Below are 15,300 nucleotides of genomic sequence, written 5' to 3' on the forward strand. Positions count from 1 at the left end.
TCCGTCGTTCATCTCAATTATATTTTTGCAGTGATTTAAACTTAGTATGGCTGTAGATATCAGACTTCTCTGAATATTTACTAGTTAAAATAGGCATTAATAAAGTCTGCATCCATAATAACAGATAAACCCAGGGACATCCATTGCTAATCTAGGTTGTTTTTGTTGCCATGAAATAGCATTTGAGACACATGACAAAGCAATTCTGTTAAAAGATTTAAAATCCATGTGTATTGTTAGGAAGGAAGATGGGTCGTCATCCTACACAGATGTGCACTGGTAGTGTTAGTAGGTCCAGAATGAAGACCATGATAATGCACAGATTATGCAGACCCAGGGTCACCAAGCATCTTGAACTCTTAAGTTTATGGTAAAGTCTATATGCAGAAACTATCCAATTGCAAGTTATGTTGACCTGCTGCAAATCACCACATATGATTGAACAACAGGAAGTTTGATTTCAAAGCCTACAAAACAGTTACATTTGTTTTTAAAATACCTTTGTGTTAAAGCGGTTAAGCTACTACAACCCTCCATGATTTAAAAAAAAAAAAATTTTTTTTAGCCCAATGAAGTTTTGTTGTTGTTTTGGGGATTTATGCATAGGCAATAGGGTAGAGCAGCAAACCAGAAGTGAAGAGATGAGCTGTAATCTCAGTTCTGCCACTAACTAGTAGAGAGACTCACGGCATACCACCTCAGTTTAGTATCCTCATCTGTAAACAGAGCTGGATGATCGGCAAGATCCTTTCCTGTTTTAGAATTCCTTGCTTATATTTACTGCTCAGTGTTTTAAAACTCTGTTTATTAACTCAAAACAAACTTTTTTCCCCCTAATTTTTGAGTTTAATGTTGCTTCTTAAAATTCACTATCAAGCTTCCCACAAGATCATCTCTGCTTTGGGCAGATCTTGTTCATTATAAATAGTTCAACATTTATCACTGTCCTTTATTAATGATGTAGTCATACCATATGCATTTTTAATATAAGCTGCTCCAGGTTCATTTTTGGAAATAGCTGAGGTCTCAGTACATGAACATTTATCTGTTTATCCATCCATTCATTTAGAATGTGTATTGGGGCACTATGTGAAAGGCATACACACACTCTTGGCCTAACACAAGTTCCACTGGGACTTACTGGCAGCCTCCTGCATCTTTTCCTTTCATTTCTAGCCCTCATTTCACTTCTCTCTATTCCCTTAACCCAACCTTTTTCATTTAATCTCCTTATGGTCTAACACACACTTATTGAATTATATGTTGTACCTGGCATTGTTTGGGTGCTGGAGACACAAAGGTAAGGACTTCCAGGCCCTACTGCAGCCAATTCCTCCCTCCACTCTTTACTATCTTTTCCATGTCTTTTTTTTCCATGCTGGGCTGGATTATCCATCAGTATTTTGTCTAGGCTGAGCCAGACCCTACCTGAGCCACACTATGGACTTCTGCTTATGTGTTTCATATTGGCTCCAGTGACAAACTACCATGTTGGGCCAAGCTCTGAACCGTGTATTTATTATGTGATGTTAGTTGTTTAGATTTACATCTGCTCTGATGGTGAGTTTTCAGCTTTGCAGGGCATGTTTAGAGTTTGTTTATTGTCACTACTCTTAATACAACAACTGCTACTACAAGTAGCTTCTATTTACTATGTGACAGGTGTCTTGTGCACATTCATTATTTCTTTTATTCCAATAATATTACTGCCTATGAAGAGAATAGTTATCTCCAGAGGAGCAGATCAGCAGCTATTCATCCCACTGGTTCTCTTAGCATTTGGTGGAATTTAGTGTTGTTCGCAGTGATAATAAGTAGCTAGTGATATACTTGGGAAAAGTTATTTATTAGGCAGTTGTAAACTAGGCAAAATTATGAACATTTCAATCCTGTTGCCTCAAAAGTGTATGGTTCATTCTGAGGAAGTGGTCATATTTCCTTAGGTTCTAACTTTAAGTGAAATTTACAGCTGTCAGTTCCCTGAAAATAGTTTGGCATACGAAATAGAGTACAACCTTACTTCCTCCCTTCTTTAAAGTACTTAACAACATCATAAACACATGGAGAGCATCCTACTAAAATATGAAATTTCTTTCTTGAATAAATAAAAATGCAGATGTTATCAGGGGAGATTACTGGCCAAAGGTGAAAATCGATCATGGTACTTGGGTTTCTTTTATCATTTGGTTTCTGTCGTCTTCCTTTCCTGCTGTGATCAGTTAAAATTTCAAAAATTATTGTAGTGTAGCTGTTTGGCCGCATTTCTTGCAGTTAGTTTCTCTTCATTGTGTGTTAATTTTTTTCCTAGTCAGTTCAAGTGCACCCTAATTTGTTCCCAACTCGTGTATTTTGGTACTGATTAAAACTAAGGAAGCATAGCTAAATGGATTTATATGAAATAGTAATATGCAGGGTTAAATGTAATGTACTCTGTAATACATTTGAAATAAAGAATTGTTGATTAAGGTGAAGACTGTGGGTCTCAGAAAGAATAGGAAATGCATTGGTCACATTAGGCAAGGCAAGATGTGAGGGGAAGCCGGCGGAGTTCATTTTTTCAGCTAATGCCCTTTTTTGCCTTGCTATGGTGTGCCATGAAATCTCAGGTCAGTGGAAGACATCTCAATTTTTCTCTCCTCTTCCAGACAGTTCTGTAAAATTAGGTAGTTTAGGAATTTGATAGTGGGACATACTTCTTGAAGATGGGGATCAATGACAGCCTGTTTGTTTATCTCTTTCCTATTATTTTGATGTTCTTACAACCCCAAATAGACATTGTTATGATTTTTTTTCCCCATAGTGTATGACAGTAATTTCACGTAGAGGCCTGATTCAGTCCTTTCTCTCCAGTCTGTTGTTCATCATGTAGTCTTCATGATCAAAATATCAGGGTGGAGGAAATGACAAGGAAGCATAGAAGACAAGAGACATAATTACAAATAGGACTCCAGATCGGCAGAGGCAATTCACGAAAACAGACAGCAGAAAAGCTACAGGGGGTTAATAAAAAATGCTTGTTTATGTGTGTCTACAAGGTGTGCTCTTCCTAGAGTAAAAGGAAACCCTCATTTCCTCTTACTCCCCCAATTACGAAAGGAAATACATGTGGTGGAACACATCACAAGTAGAATTTCCAGACTTGATTCTTTCTCAAGTTGCATGGTTGAGCTAACCAATAGACCTGTATTAGTAAAACTGCATTTTTGGAACGCTCTAACTTTATTCCAGAACCTTCTGGTTCCATCCATTTGAAGTGTTCCTTTGTATGTAGAGACTCAGTTGACCCAATAAATACATGATGAAATTATTTTAAAGTATACTCTTGGGAATATTTTCTTTTAAAATTAGAAGGGTAACGTGTACATTAAAAAATTCAAATAGTACAGAAGGATGTGAAATGAAAACACAAGTTTCCCTCCTGATTCCTTCCTTTTAATCCACAATCCTTCAGTGATAACTACTTAGTGTTTTCCTGGGTATGCTTCCAGAAAGTTTTCATGCAAGTAAAAAGATACCATTTTTTGTTTGTTCCATTTATTAATGCCATTCTTCCCATTCCCTCCCTTTATTTTTTCTCAAGTATTTTAAAGCAAATCCCAGACATCATGGTCAGCTTTCTTGTAAATACTTCCATGTATATATCTTCAACAGATAAGGACTTAAAAAAATAACCACAATTCCACTATCACATCTAACAGGAATAACAATTGCTAAATGATATTTTGGAACACCCAAGCTATAATCAGTATTTCCTCAATTATCTGAGAAATGTCCTTTTACAGTTGTTTTATTTAAACAGAATCCAAATAAGCTTCACACCTTGCATTTTTTTGTATATATCTCTTAAGTCTTTATTTTTCCATAACCTCTTCTCTTTTAAAAATGCCATTTACATGTTGAAGAAACTGGGTCATTTGTCCTGAGGAATTCACACGTTATAGATTTGGCTGATTTCATCCCATTGGTGTGTTTAACACTTTTTAAAAAAAATCAATTGTATTTCCAATAAAGGGCTAGTTATATAGAGGATTGTTTAATTTTTTATAAGGACATTTCACAGATGACATCAGAAGGTACACGGTATCTGCCCCATTTTTAGTAATGTTAAGATTAATTAGTGGTTTTAGGTGTTGTCAACTTGATCCATCCTTTATAAAGTTCCCTGCTAATATTTCACCTAATGGTTTTAGCTGTGCCTGATCCCCATTTTTTTAGAAAACAAAAATAGAATCACCCTGGATATATGGTTTTATATCTTGCTTTATCCACCAATGCTAATATCTTGGACATGTTTTTATATCATCTTCTGTAGATCTAGCTCATTTTTAAAAGTGCTTTCTATATTTTATTGTGGGCACATATGCCAAGTCATTTAACTGGTTTTGAAATATTTCTGATTCCTTATGATTAAGAAAGAAATGTCTAAGCCCTTGATTCTGCTTATTTTTACTCCCTGTATCCTCAAATTGCAGAGGCTAGTGTGGCACTGAGCAATGTGAGTTGGTAGACCAGAAGTTTAGCAATAGTGTCACAACAGAGACCCTTCACTTTGAGAACGACTTTAGCTTTATTTGGAGGAGGTAGTTGGTTTGTTTAATTTCTTGAAAGATTGGAGCATTTGCCGTGGCCCCATTGCAGCTCTTCCGAAAGTGGTCAGCAAAGCCCAGTCACCGTGCAGAGGAAGCCAGCACATATTGTTAGTGGCTACCAAAGGGACAGAAATAAAAGGGTCAAAAACCCTGACCTTAAGCCCCCTGATGGCTACACTGGCAGCAGCATCTGCTCAAGCCACAACTAAACAAGTCAGCAGTAGGGATCCAAAAATTTGTCTCCATTGGAGTTCAGAGAGTGAGGTTTATGATAGCTGTTTGGTTTTCAGTGTGGAGCAGTGCATTATTCTCTGTCCCATGTGATTTGTTTTTATTTCTCACTGTTTTCCAAGTTCAGGAATTCAGACATGGACTTGAGTCTGACAGTTTCCTTCAGGAAACAAAGCCCCTGCATTCAGGCTTCTCTGACTGTGGATGGTGCCCCTGGGCCCTGAGTTAGGACAGGCCGGGCGAAGCCCCTTTGCAGATGTCTTCCTTTGTGCTGGATGGCCTCTGGAAGTCAGACTTTCACAAGGCAGGATGATCAGATTTCGGAAAATGGAGCCCAGATGAAAGTAACTAGATGAATATGGGTTTCTACCTGAAGAAAAGCAGTACTAAAACTTTCTTATGGATAAAATCTCGGAATTGTCAAGAAAAAACCCCAAATCATTTTTAGTGCTTTTTATACGGCAGTGTATGTGAATTAATGCCAGATGCAATGTACCTTTTTGTTTTCCTAAATGTTCCTTTCTTTCTCCTTCTTCCAAGCCTCAGAAGAGGAAAGTGGAAAGCCTTTCCAGTGTCCAATATGTGGTTTGGTTATTAAAAGGAAGAGTTACTGGAAGCGGCACATGGTGATTCACACAGGTTTAAAAAGTCATCAGTGTCCGCTCTGTCCATTCCGGTGTGCTCGCAAGGACAATCTCAAATCCCACATGAAGGTAAGCCACCTACCGAGGGCACCTCCTGGAGAGGCAGGCACAGCCAGGGCTCCTGTACATGGTCTGGTGCAAGTTGACCTCCCTCTTGGCCGAGGGAGGGCGCCTCACTGATGGGGCATGTGGATGACAGTACTCCGTGTAGCAAGGTAGAATTCAACAGAAAGGTGTTAATGTCCACTTTGCAGCCAAGAACTTAAAGGCAGAGAGAACCTTCAATATCCAGATAATGTACTTACTGGAGGGTGGTCCTCTCCTATAGGGGAGCAGCAGCCTGCCTGGCTTGTGTGCTGACGCATTTCTTGGGGCACCCAGAGGCAGGGTTGGGGAACAGCAAGAAGCAGGGAAAGCCAAGTTCAGGAAGAGCTGCTGGACTGAGCACCAAAGAGAGGACTCTTGAACCTGCTCCCCTTCCTGGAGAGAGAGCCCTTGTCTGTTACTGCCTTACTCTCCAGCTTGCAAACTCAGAGGAACACGCAGAGACACTGTGTAGGAGGCATGAAGACATTGAAGGCACCTGGCCTTTAACTTTATTTAGCCCTGTGGGAGGCTTGGGGGCCCTTTCTAACAAGACTGTAGCTCTCCTTGAGGCTGTCATTGTTTGAGCTATCATAATTCCCAGGATTACATTTACCAAACATCCAAGGACATAATTTTCAATGTCCTATTAAAAACAACTGGGGAGCTCAAACCTACACTAAACATGTACAGAAGAGTTGACTAGAATCCATGAGTCCCTCTTACGTGAGATGGGGGAAAACTTACTTAGATGGAAATCTTTTTAGCTGACCCCATTAATGTGAAGGGTTTTGTCTCAAAATCAAGCAGGAAACTCATGGGATCAAAAGAGCATGGGCTTTTGAATTTGATAGACCTGAATTGAAATCTTATTATGCAACTTACTAGCTAAGTGGTCTTGAGCAAGTTAACCTTTAGACTCTGAATTTTCTCTTCTGTTAAATGGGAATGATAATGTTTGTCTGGAAGACTTGTCATTAGTATTTAAAGAGAGAATATTAGCCACATGTCTGACACAGGAATTTTCAATGGAAGTTATTTAATTCTAATAACTATCATTGAGCATCTTAATAGCAATCATATCTTCACTGATAGTATTGATATGATTTGACTGTTGACATTATTTATAAAGTGTTTCCTTTCCTACCATAAGAAGCATAATGTGTGGACATAATTAAGGTATTTGTTTATTTGGAAATCTTGCGATCTAATCCTTCTAAATAGATAAGTAATCACTCTTCAGAATTATAGCTTTAAAAAAGTGTGACCAGATAGAACCTCTACTGACTTTAGGAAATAGCTTGGAAGATTAAAAAAATTTAAATCCATGATGTAATTTGTTTTCTATCATTTGCCTTTGTCTCCTGGGAGTAGCATGCCCTTCATCTTCAGAATCCATTTAACCAGGAGTTCTGGTTGGCTGAATTTTACTCAGCCGACTTAGTTTTTACTTTAACCCTCCTCATTCTCTGTCACTTCTTCCCAAAGTAAAAACTTATATTTTAAACCTGCAAAGTTGAATTTCATTAGTAGGATGAGACTTCAAAAGAAATGCCTTTAAAATGAAAATTTGTTTTAGTTACTATTTCCTAAGCTGTGTTTAGAAATCAGGTCTGGCAAATTTAAAGCTTCAGCGGGCAGAAAACTTGCATCTAGCCTGACACCTTGTAAGCTTGGTTTCAGCTCGGGGTCACTTAAAACAACCTATTTATAAACCCATGGAAAAAAAGCAGGGTTTTCAATAGCAGGAACTACTGACCCTGAAACTACAGGGAGATAAGTTGGGTGCCTTGATGACACAGACGGCCGGCCATGGCAGTGTCACAGATGAGAGCTGCAAGGGCTTTGCGGGTCGTGGGGTCTTAGAATGCTTTCAGAACAAATCAATAACCAGTACGATAAAGCAGTTGTGTGAAATTACTACTTTATTCAAACTCATGGTGTCCTAACCTGTTGAGCTATGACTTGAGCTTTTGATACGGGAAGTGTGAGAAAAGCTCATGCAAGTTTAATTTTATCAAATGGTATATTCTTTCTTGTCCCTGCTTTCCATCTCACTTATTGGCTGTTCTTTTTTTAATCAAAGCATTCATGATTTTATTTGGTTAAATATACTTTAATTTTGCTACATTTTACAAATCTAGTCTACCTGGAAATATAATGATTGTAGTCTTATGGGTAGATATCCTCTGCTACATCCACCAGATACTACAAATGTGGATGGACAGACTTGTTTTTTTTTTTTTTTTTTTTGAGACGGAGTCTAGCTCTGTCACCCAGGCTGGAGTGCAATCGCGCCATCTCGGCTCACTGCAACCTCCATCTCCTGGCTCGAAGCGATTCTCCTGCCTCAGCCTCCTGAGTAGCTGGAACTACAGGCGTGCACCACCACGCCTGGCTGATTTTTGTATTTTTAGTGGAGACAAGGTTTCACCATGTTAGCCACCCTGGTCTTGAACTCCTGACCTCAGGCAATTCACCCGCCTTGGCCTCCCACAGTACTGGGATTATAGGCGTGAGCCACTGTGCCCGGCCGTGGACAGATTTTCTAAATGAATTCTGCCTAAGAAGTGGGGTCAGTATAGCCAGAGATTAAGATCTCAAACTGTATGGTCAGAGAAACGCTAGTTAGAATCTCAGTTCCACCTTAGGGGCTGTGAGACTTTGAAGGAATCATTTAACCTCTCCAAACCTCTGTTTCCACTAATGGAGATAATAATCCTACAGTCTGTCTCATGAGGTTGTTATAAGAGTTAAATGAGATAATGCACATAAAGCACTTAATACAGTGCCTAGCCTGGAGAAACAACATTCAGTAAAGGTAGCTAATACAGTAATCATCCGAAAACCATCTGAATATACATTAATGTTTGTTCACATTTAGAAATAATCAATGAAATGGTATAAAAAATTACTCTAAAATAAATTTTATTCCGTTTCCCTTTTTCGTGATCTGTCTCTAGTGCTGAGAACTTAGAAAAACTGATAAACAAAGGAATATAAAATTGATCCTTAATCCCATCACCCAGAATGATAAATAACCATTATCACTTTGATGTATATTCTTTTATATTGGTATATCAATTTTTTTAAAGAAAAATGAGATTCTACTTTCTTTGTTCAACAAATATAGTACTTACTATATTTGTATTATAGTACTTACTCTATCCTATTATGTCTTAGTCACTGTACGTTCTTTTAGCCCACCTTTCCTTCGTAATATATTGTGCAAATGTTTTTATGACCTGCTGTGGAAGGAGCTTATAAAGGCCTCCAGCTTCCTCAGGGTTATCTCAGATTTCCATTAAGTCCTTTAAAATTTTCCTGGATAAGTGAACATACAGGAATTCAACATGAATTCATAAACTAAAATTGAACAGAAAAGGTGAGGAGGACTGCTAAGACAAAGAACACTGGTGAAGTATTGACAGGAAACTGACCGAGAGTCAGGGTACTGAGTTCTAGTAGTCTCAGGTCTGCCATTTAAGGAGCTGTAACTTCTCGTGAAGGCCCTCACCTGTCCCCCTGGTGGGGGATGCAGTAGAGGTTTCCCAAAATTTCCCCAAGCTCTGAAATACCACAACCCAAGCATCCAACTGCTACCAAGAAATGGCCCCAGTGGTGAAGAGATGGCCCTAATGATGTAGCAGCACCTGATACGGGTTGTTTATGTGAAATGACCAGGGGGTAGGTGAGCCCCTAAACATGGCCTAGAAAGAATGACGTGCTTTAGAGAAGCATCTCTTCATTTCAGTAGACTAAAAGGGTCTTTAAAGCAAATGTCAAGCTAAAGAGAATAAAAATTATAACAGAAAAGTGCTCGAATGTCAGGAGAGAAGGGGGAAAAAACTGCAGTCAGAGGATAGAGCTAATACTTCTCTCAAAGGCCAAATGTGATATATAGTCCCTTTGGGAAGGTGTAGCTCAAAAAAAAACTGTTAAGTGCAAAAGTCAACAAAATACCCACTGTTTTTCCTTTAAAGCTTCACTAATTTGTCCGTAACTAAATATAACAAGGCCAGGATCTCGTGGAAAAGAAGTCACATAAAATACATGCACACAGACTGTTTTTAATCCAGGGCTCCCTTTTGATTTTAGAACTTGGGCTCGCGCTCTGTCCTTTTCCTCCTTCCAGAAGCTGCTTCCGGAGCTTCTGTTCTTGGATTAGCTCCTCTCCTCTCCTGGGTCAGTAGATGTAAGGACACTTCTGAAATGGATCTGCCCCACTGCACTGCTCTCAGGGACGATGGAAGCTCTCTGCCTCGTGACCTTTACCACCTGGTTCTGGGGCATGCTTTTGGCAGCACCAGTCAGGGTCCTGTGGGACTGTTGGTTGGAGGAGATGGTGGGGATTCTGTGAGAAAGCAAATGAAATGATCAGCTCCCAGTGAAATCCCTTTGTTGTGAAAGAACAGAAAGGGGTGATGTTAACAGCTGGTGACAATCGGTGTGTTTCCCCACCCCCAGCACACCACCCCAGCAGAGGAAAAGCCTTTTCATGATCAAGACTTTGCCTAACTGGATTTAAGTGTATATGGCTATTTCTGTTGAGAAACTCATGCTTTGGGGGACCCAGAATCTCTTCTGTTGTTTTTTTCAAAAAGCCACAGTGGGGTGCTGTAGCGACAGGATCTCACCATTAACTTTTAATTTCTTTGCTTTTGTTGGTCACTTAACATTATTTAAAAGTATGTTTTGGCTGGTGAATAATGCTTTTGGATTGCATTCAGAATGCATAAACAGCTGTTGTAAAACTTGCTCTCTTGGAAAGGAAACCTACCCAGAGGGGCCAGGTGGCTCAACGGATTAACCCGTGAGCCTTTAACCTTGGTGAGACCTGGGTTCGAGTCCTGCTTAGGTCACCCCTAAAAGAGGAGGTGTCAGTTTTGTTTTGCTTTTGGATTCCAATCACTTACTTGTTTGTTCGGATCACACAGCTCCCCAAATCATTTGGCCCACATCTACACAATTGGCAGTTTCTACTTAAGGGAGGGCCAGTCCTGAAATAGCAGAGTGTAGCAGGTCAGCACTAAAGTGCATTGGCAGAGATGAATGGGGAAGTTACAAGCTTATGAGCACCTGCCAGCTCAAAGCCTGGCTCAGGCCAATGCAATGATTTCCTCACTTTTTTAAGCACTAAATTTGGTAGTGACAGGAAGAAAAAAGTTTCTCCCAATTTTTACAGGTATCGTGTGCATGCAAGACTGGAACTGGATTTAAAAGTCTGCATTCTTTCATTGCAGACGTCAGAATCTGGAGCATGATATTATAGCCACGTTTAGAAAAATTGGTTTCCTCTTGCTCAGAATACTTGGTGAGGGTCAGACCTTGGTTTTTCTCCTACCTTGCTTTTTTCTTTTTTGTATGTAATTTCGCTCAATCCATTTATACTGGGGCCTCAATTTCTCTGTCTTTGAAACGGGAATACCCTGGAAACATTATTTTCTACATTCTTAATTATCTAAGAGCAGCATTTTGAAAATTGAAATTATGTTTGCAAAACATAACTAATTCTCTGGGTAACAAAAAATTGGATACATGCAAAGTGTCATTATTGTGAGAGGAATTACTTGACAGGTTACCTCTTTTGACCCCCAACTAGTAATTATGTAAGTTTGGATTGTGCTGGGTTCATAATACTTTCTCCAAAGACATCAACTGAGATCAGATGACTAGAATATTGGGATGCTACCCAAAATAGCATCCATTGGCCGGCTGCATCCTCAGTTGTGAGTGTGGCCCTAATAATGGACTCTTAACCTATGGGGACCCACTTTATGTTTAGGGATTGGCCTCATTACCTGGAGTCCCGTAATGAAATGCTCTGCGGTGCAAAGGCCAGCCCTTTGCCCGGTGAGGAAATGATTGATGAATAGTTTGGATCTACAGCAAGGCATTTTCCATAAATGCACGGTGGCTAGCTCATTCTTCTTGCTTCTCCGTCAGGTTCATCAGCACCAGGATCGGGGAGAGACCTTTCAGTGCCAGCTGTGCCCTTTTACTTCCTCACGCCACTTCAGCCTGAAACTCCACATGCGTTGCCATCAGCACTTCCTGAGGACAGAAGCCAAGGTGAAGGAGGAGATCCCAGACCCAGATGTCAAGGGATCTCCCCACCTCAGTGACAGTGCCTGCCTGGGGCAGCAAAGGGAAGGAGGAGGGACAGAGCTAGTGGGGACCATGATGACGTCTAACACTCCAGAGAGGACTAGCCAGGGAGGGGCTGGCGTCTCGCCTTTGCTGGTGAAGGAGGAACCCAAGGAAGATAACGGCCTGCCCACCTCCTTTACTTTGAATGCTGCCGACAGGCCCGCCAACCACACAAAGCTGAAAGACCCCTCCGAGTATGTGGCCAACAGTGCGTCAGCATTGTTCAGCCAGGACATCTCTGTTAAGATGGCGTCTGATTTTCTCATGAAGCTGTCAGGTACTTGAATAGGGTTGTATTCTCTCTCTCTCTCTCTCCCTCTCTCTCTCTCTCTCTCTCTCTGTCTCTCTCTCTGTCTACCAGTATTTTCATTTGTAAAATAAGCTGGTAGAATTAGATGATTTCAAGGTCCCTTTAAATTTGGATAGTCTGCACTCCCATACGTTTTCTCCTTGACTTTGTGTGTGTGTAATCCTTTGGAAGTAGTATTGCTTTGGCTTGGGTCTCAAAACAGTAGAGATTGTTGATTTGCTTCTGTTTTTTTTCCCCTTGATGAGTTCTTACTGTAGGTGGGAAAGGTCACATGGTAAGCCAGGCTTGTGTCAGTTGCTTGTGTGACCTTGGGCCCCGTTTAACATGTCTCTTCTGCACTGGACTTGTATGGAATACCTCATTTTGGCATTATTCAAGTTCTTTACTGTCTTAATTTATAAGATTTTTAAAGGACATATATACAAAGACTACTTTTAGGAATTATAGACTTCTAAAATTTGAGCAAATGATAACTGTCTTTAAGAAGTTTTTCAGGTTTTTTTAAACGAGAAATTTTTTTATTATGGCAAACTATATTTAACATAAAATTTACCATTTTAACCATTTTAGGTGCGCAGTTCAGTGACATTAAGTACGTTCACATTGTTGTGCAAACCATTACCACCATCCATCTCCAGAACTTTTTCATTCTCTCCAACTGAAACTCATTAAACAACTCTCAGTTCACCTCTTCCCCCACAGGCCCTGGAGACCACAACTTTATGTCTTTGAATTTGACTACTCTAGGGACCTCATGTAAAGTGGAATTTAAAAACACATTTTTAAAAAAATTTCTTTTTTTAATAAAACTGTCCTGATCCATTTGGGAAAAAAAGATGGAGTATAAATTATAAAGATGTATTCTTAATAGTTGACATTACTTTCTATCACCATCAAATTGTACATGATGTTTCCTTTTTTATCATTTTTTCCCCAACATATTTGATTTAAGTTGTGGTGTTGAACAGGGACATCAAGGTCTTAGGTCACTCTGTTTTTCCTGTCATTCTCTTTTGGAATGAGAAGGTATGTTGCAAGATTGTGTGGCTACTCATTATGCTTTTAAAAGTATGATTTTTAAGTTTTAAAGGAGATGTAGGGGGTGGGGGAAGGTCGGTGGAGAATTGGTTCTGTATTTCAGTGAAGATGGCAGTTCCCACCATGATTTCCAAATGCCATGTCAGCTCTTTGGAGATTGGCAATACCCTTTTAAATGGAGAATAATTGGTCACTGCCTTCCTTTAAATGGACTGTGAGTTGCATTTCACTAAATGTCATTGCCAGGTGAATTAGAGGTTCAGCTCCACTCTGAAGTCCCTTTGCTCAGGGACTCTTCAGTCGGGTCTTTTGGAATGTCCCCCTCACCGCAGATCTTTGCTCCTCAGGAGTGGGAGACACTAGTTGAGACAAATGAGGAAAGGTAGGGGATGGAAAATGAGATGTCCCAGAAATGAACCAAGTAGGCAAAGAGCAGGGAATATAACAGTGAAGCACACCAGCTGGCAGTGAGCGTGAGGGGGCCCTGTGCTGGAATTGGCCAAGTTTCTGACTGTGGCTCTAAAGAACACTGGCTTCTCTGCTCCGCATCACCCCTCTCCCCCGACTTCTGCCTCTTCTATTCCAATCGAGGAGAAAATGTGATTTTTAGAGACTTTGAGTTTTACATTTAAAAATTTTTGAGCAGGTAGGAAAATGCATGTTTTCATGCATTCCTGTTTGCTGTTCTGTTCCTTTAGGATTTCACCTTCAGGGGAACTCTAGTTTTTTCTTGATTGTCCTCCCTGCCACCGTGATAGCAAAGGGGGCTCCTTTTATGGGCCCTTATAATGCAATCCCCAGGGAAGGAATGCAAATGACACATTCACATCACATAGCTTCGAAAGGGGGACGTTTCCTTACCTAACAGACAAGGGCAATCTGAGTGGGGGTGAATTACTCCGAGTTACTCCCTTTACTCCATAACTCCAGGGATGTTTTAAAATCTAGAGGAAGGTGAGTGGGAACAGGGAAGGTTTGGTCTTTGGATAAAACCCTTGTGTATGATGCATGGCTCCTGCTGGGTTCAGCTCTGAGTGCCCACATTACACTGTAATTAGCTCCAGACCCAATCTCAGGGAGCATAAGATAAGGCTGCTTGGAGTCAGCACTGCAAGCAGCAGAGACACAAGGGGAGAAGCCAATTGATAGGTTAGGGGGAAGAATTGCTCATCAAAGCCTTGTATTGTGATCTGTGTTTTCAGTTAGCTATTGATGGGGAGTTGCTTATGGTTTGGCAGTCAGAATATTTACTGACTGATCAATTGGCGTAAGAAAACAGATAACAAATGCACACACTATTTATGCAAAAGACCCATGCGGCTATTTTATGGTGGCTTACTGGAGGTCCTGAAACCTGACTTGTATGCACTGTTACCTAGCAACCTGTTATAAAGTCACCAGGGAGTGAGATGCATCCTTAATTTTTTTGTGTGTGCATATTTGGATGTAAATGTAAACTTGGTGACAATGCAGCTCAGGAGAGGAGAAGATGTGTTAAAAGGAAAGGAATACATTTTCTGGAGCGATTTTTTTTTTTTTTTTTTTTTTAATTTTACTTACTCTCTGGTTGGTCCGGCCATGCATTTGATAGCTGCTCTCACTGTGGTGCCCTACCTGGCTGCATCTGTGGTTATGATTTAGGGACAAAAAGGCCAAATCCCAGGGAGCTGCGGCTCAGTTTCTAGCTCTTCCCGTCATCAAATGTAGTGAAGTAGTGGCTAGTTTGGGGCCTTGTCCCTTGGCGTTATAACGGCGCCATTGTTCTTGCACTGAATTTTTTCGCTGGGCTCTGTCCGTGCACCTGCTGGTACTGTAGGGTGCAGCTGTTTGTGGGCACTGAGTCTGTGAATCTTTGTGCCAGCCAGATCACTGTCTGCAAAACTGGAGCACAGTGACAAATTCAAGCGTGTAGACACCTACTTGTTTCCAAAAGAGAGAAAACACTTGATGCTTTCTTGCCTGGTTATTAAGGGGAGTCTTTCTTGCTCCTTCAACTAAAACTAAGCAGAAAGAGATTGAATGGAACCCAGTGGGATTCAAAGTCAGTAGATAGAATACTGTTTTAAATGGGCTCTCAATGCCCCCCACCCCTACTCCTGTTAGAGGTTTCTTAACGTGTATGATTGTGAAATAAAATCCCTTCTCCAGACTATCAGCCATTCTTCCGACTGAGCCCCCACTTAACACTGCTTATATGGGCAGCTTTCTGGGCTGACAGAAAAATGAATTTTGTAGATTTCACCCACAGCTTAGA

The 15,300-nt window shown here is 40.4% G+C and overlaps 1 protein-coding gene across 3 annotated transcripts in view; it reads left to right on the forward strand.

Annotated features, from left to right (window-relative positions):
* The window catches only part of LOC105544576 (zinc finger protein 827), a 174,983-nt gene that overhangs the window by 41,258 nt on the left and 118,425 nt on the right, over positions 1-15,300 (forward strand). For all 3 annotated transcript variants that reach the window (XM_011987130.1, XM_011987132.1, XM_011987131.1), the window contains 2 exons: positions 5,361-5,533; positions 11,495-11,975. In XM_011987130.1, the coding sequence (XP_011842520.1) occupies positions 5,361-5,533; positions 11,495-11,975 (654 nt within the window). The remainder of the gene's footprint in view (positions 1-5,360; positions 5,534-11,494; positions 11,976-15,300) is intronic.

This window comes from Mandrillus leucophaeus, unplaced genomic scaffold (assembly GCF_000951045.1).
Source record: "Mandrillus leucophaeus isolate KB7577 unplaced genomic scaffold, Mleu.le_1.0 Scaffold301, whole genome shotgun sequence".
Taxonomy (NCBI): domain Eukaryota; kingdom Metazoa; phylum Chordata; class Mammalia; order Primates; family Cercopithecidae; genus Mandrillus; species Mandrillus leucophaeus.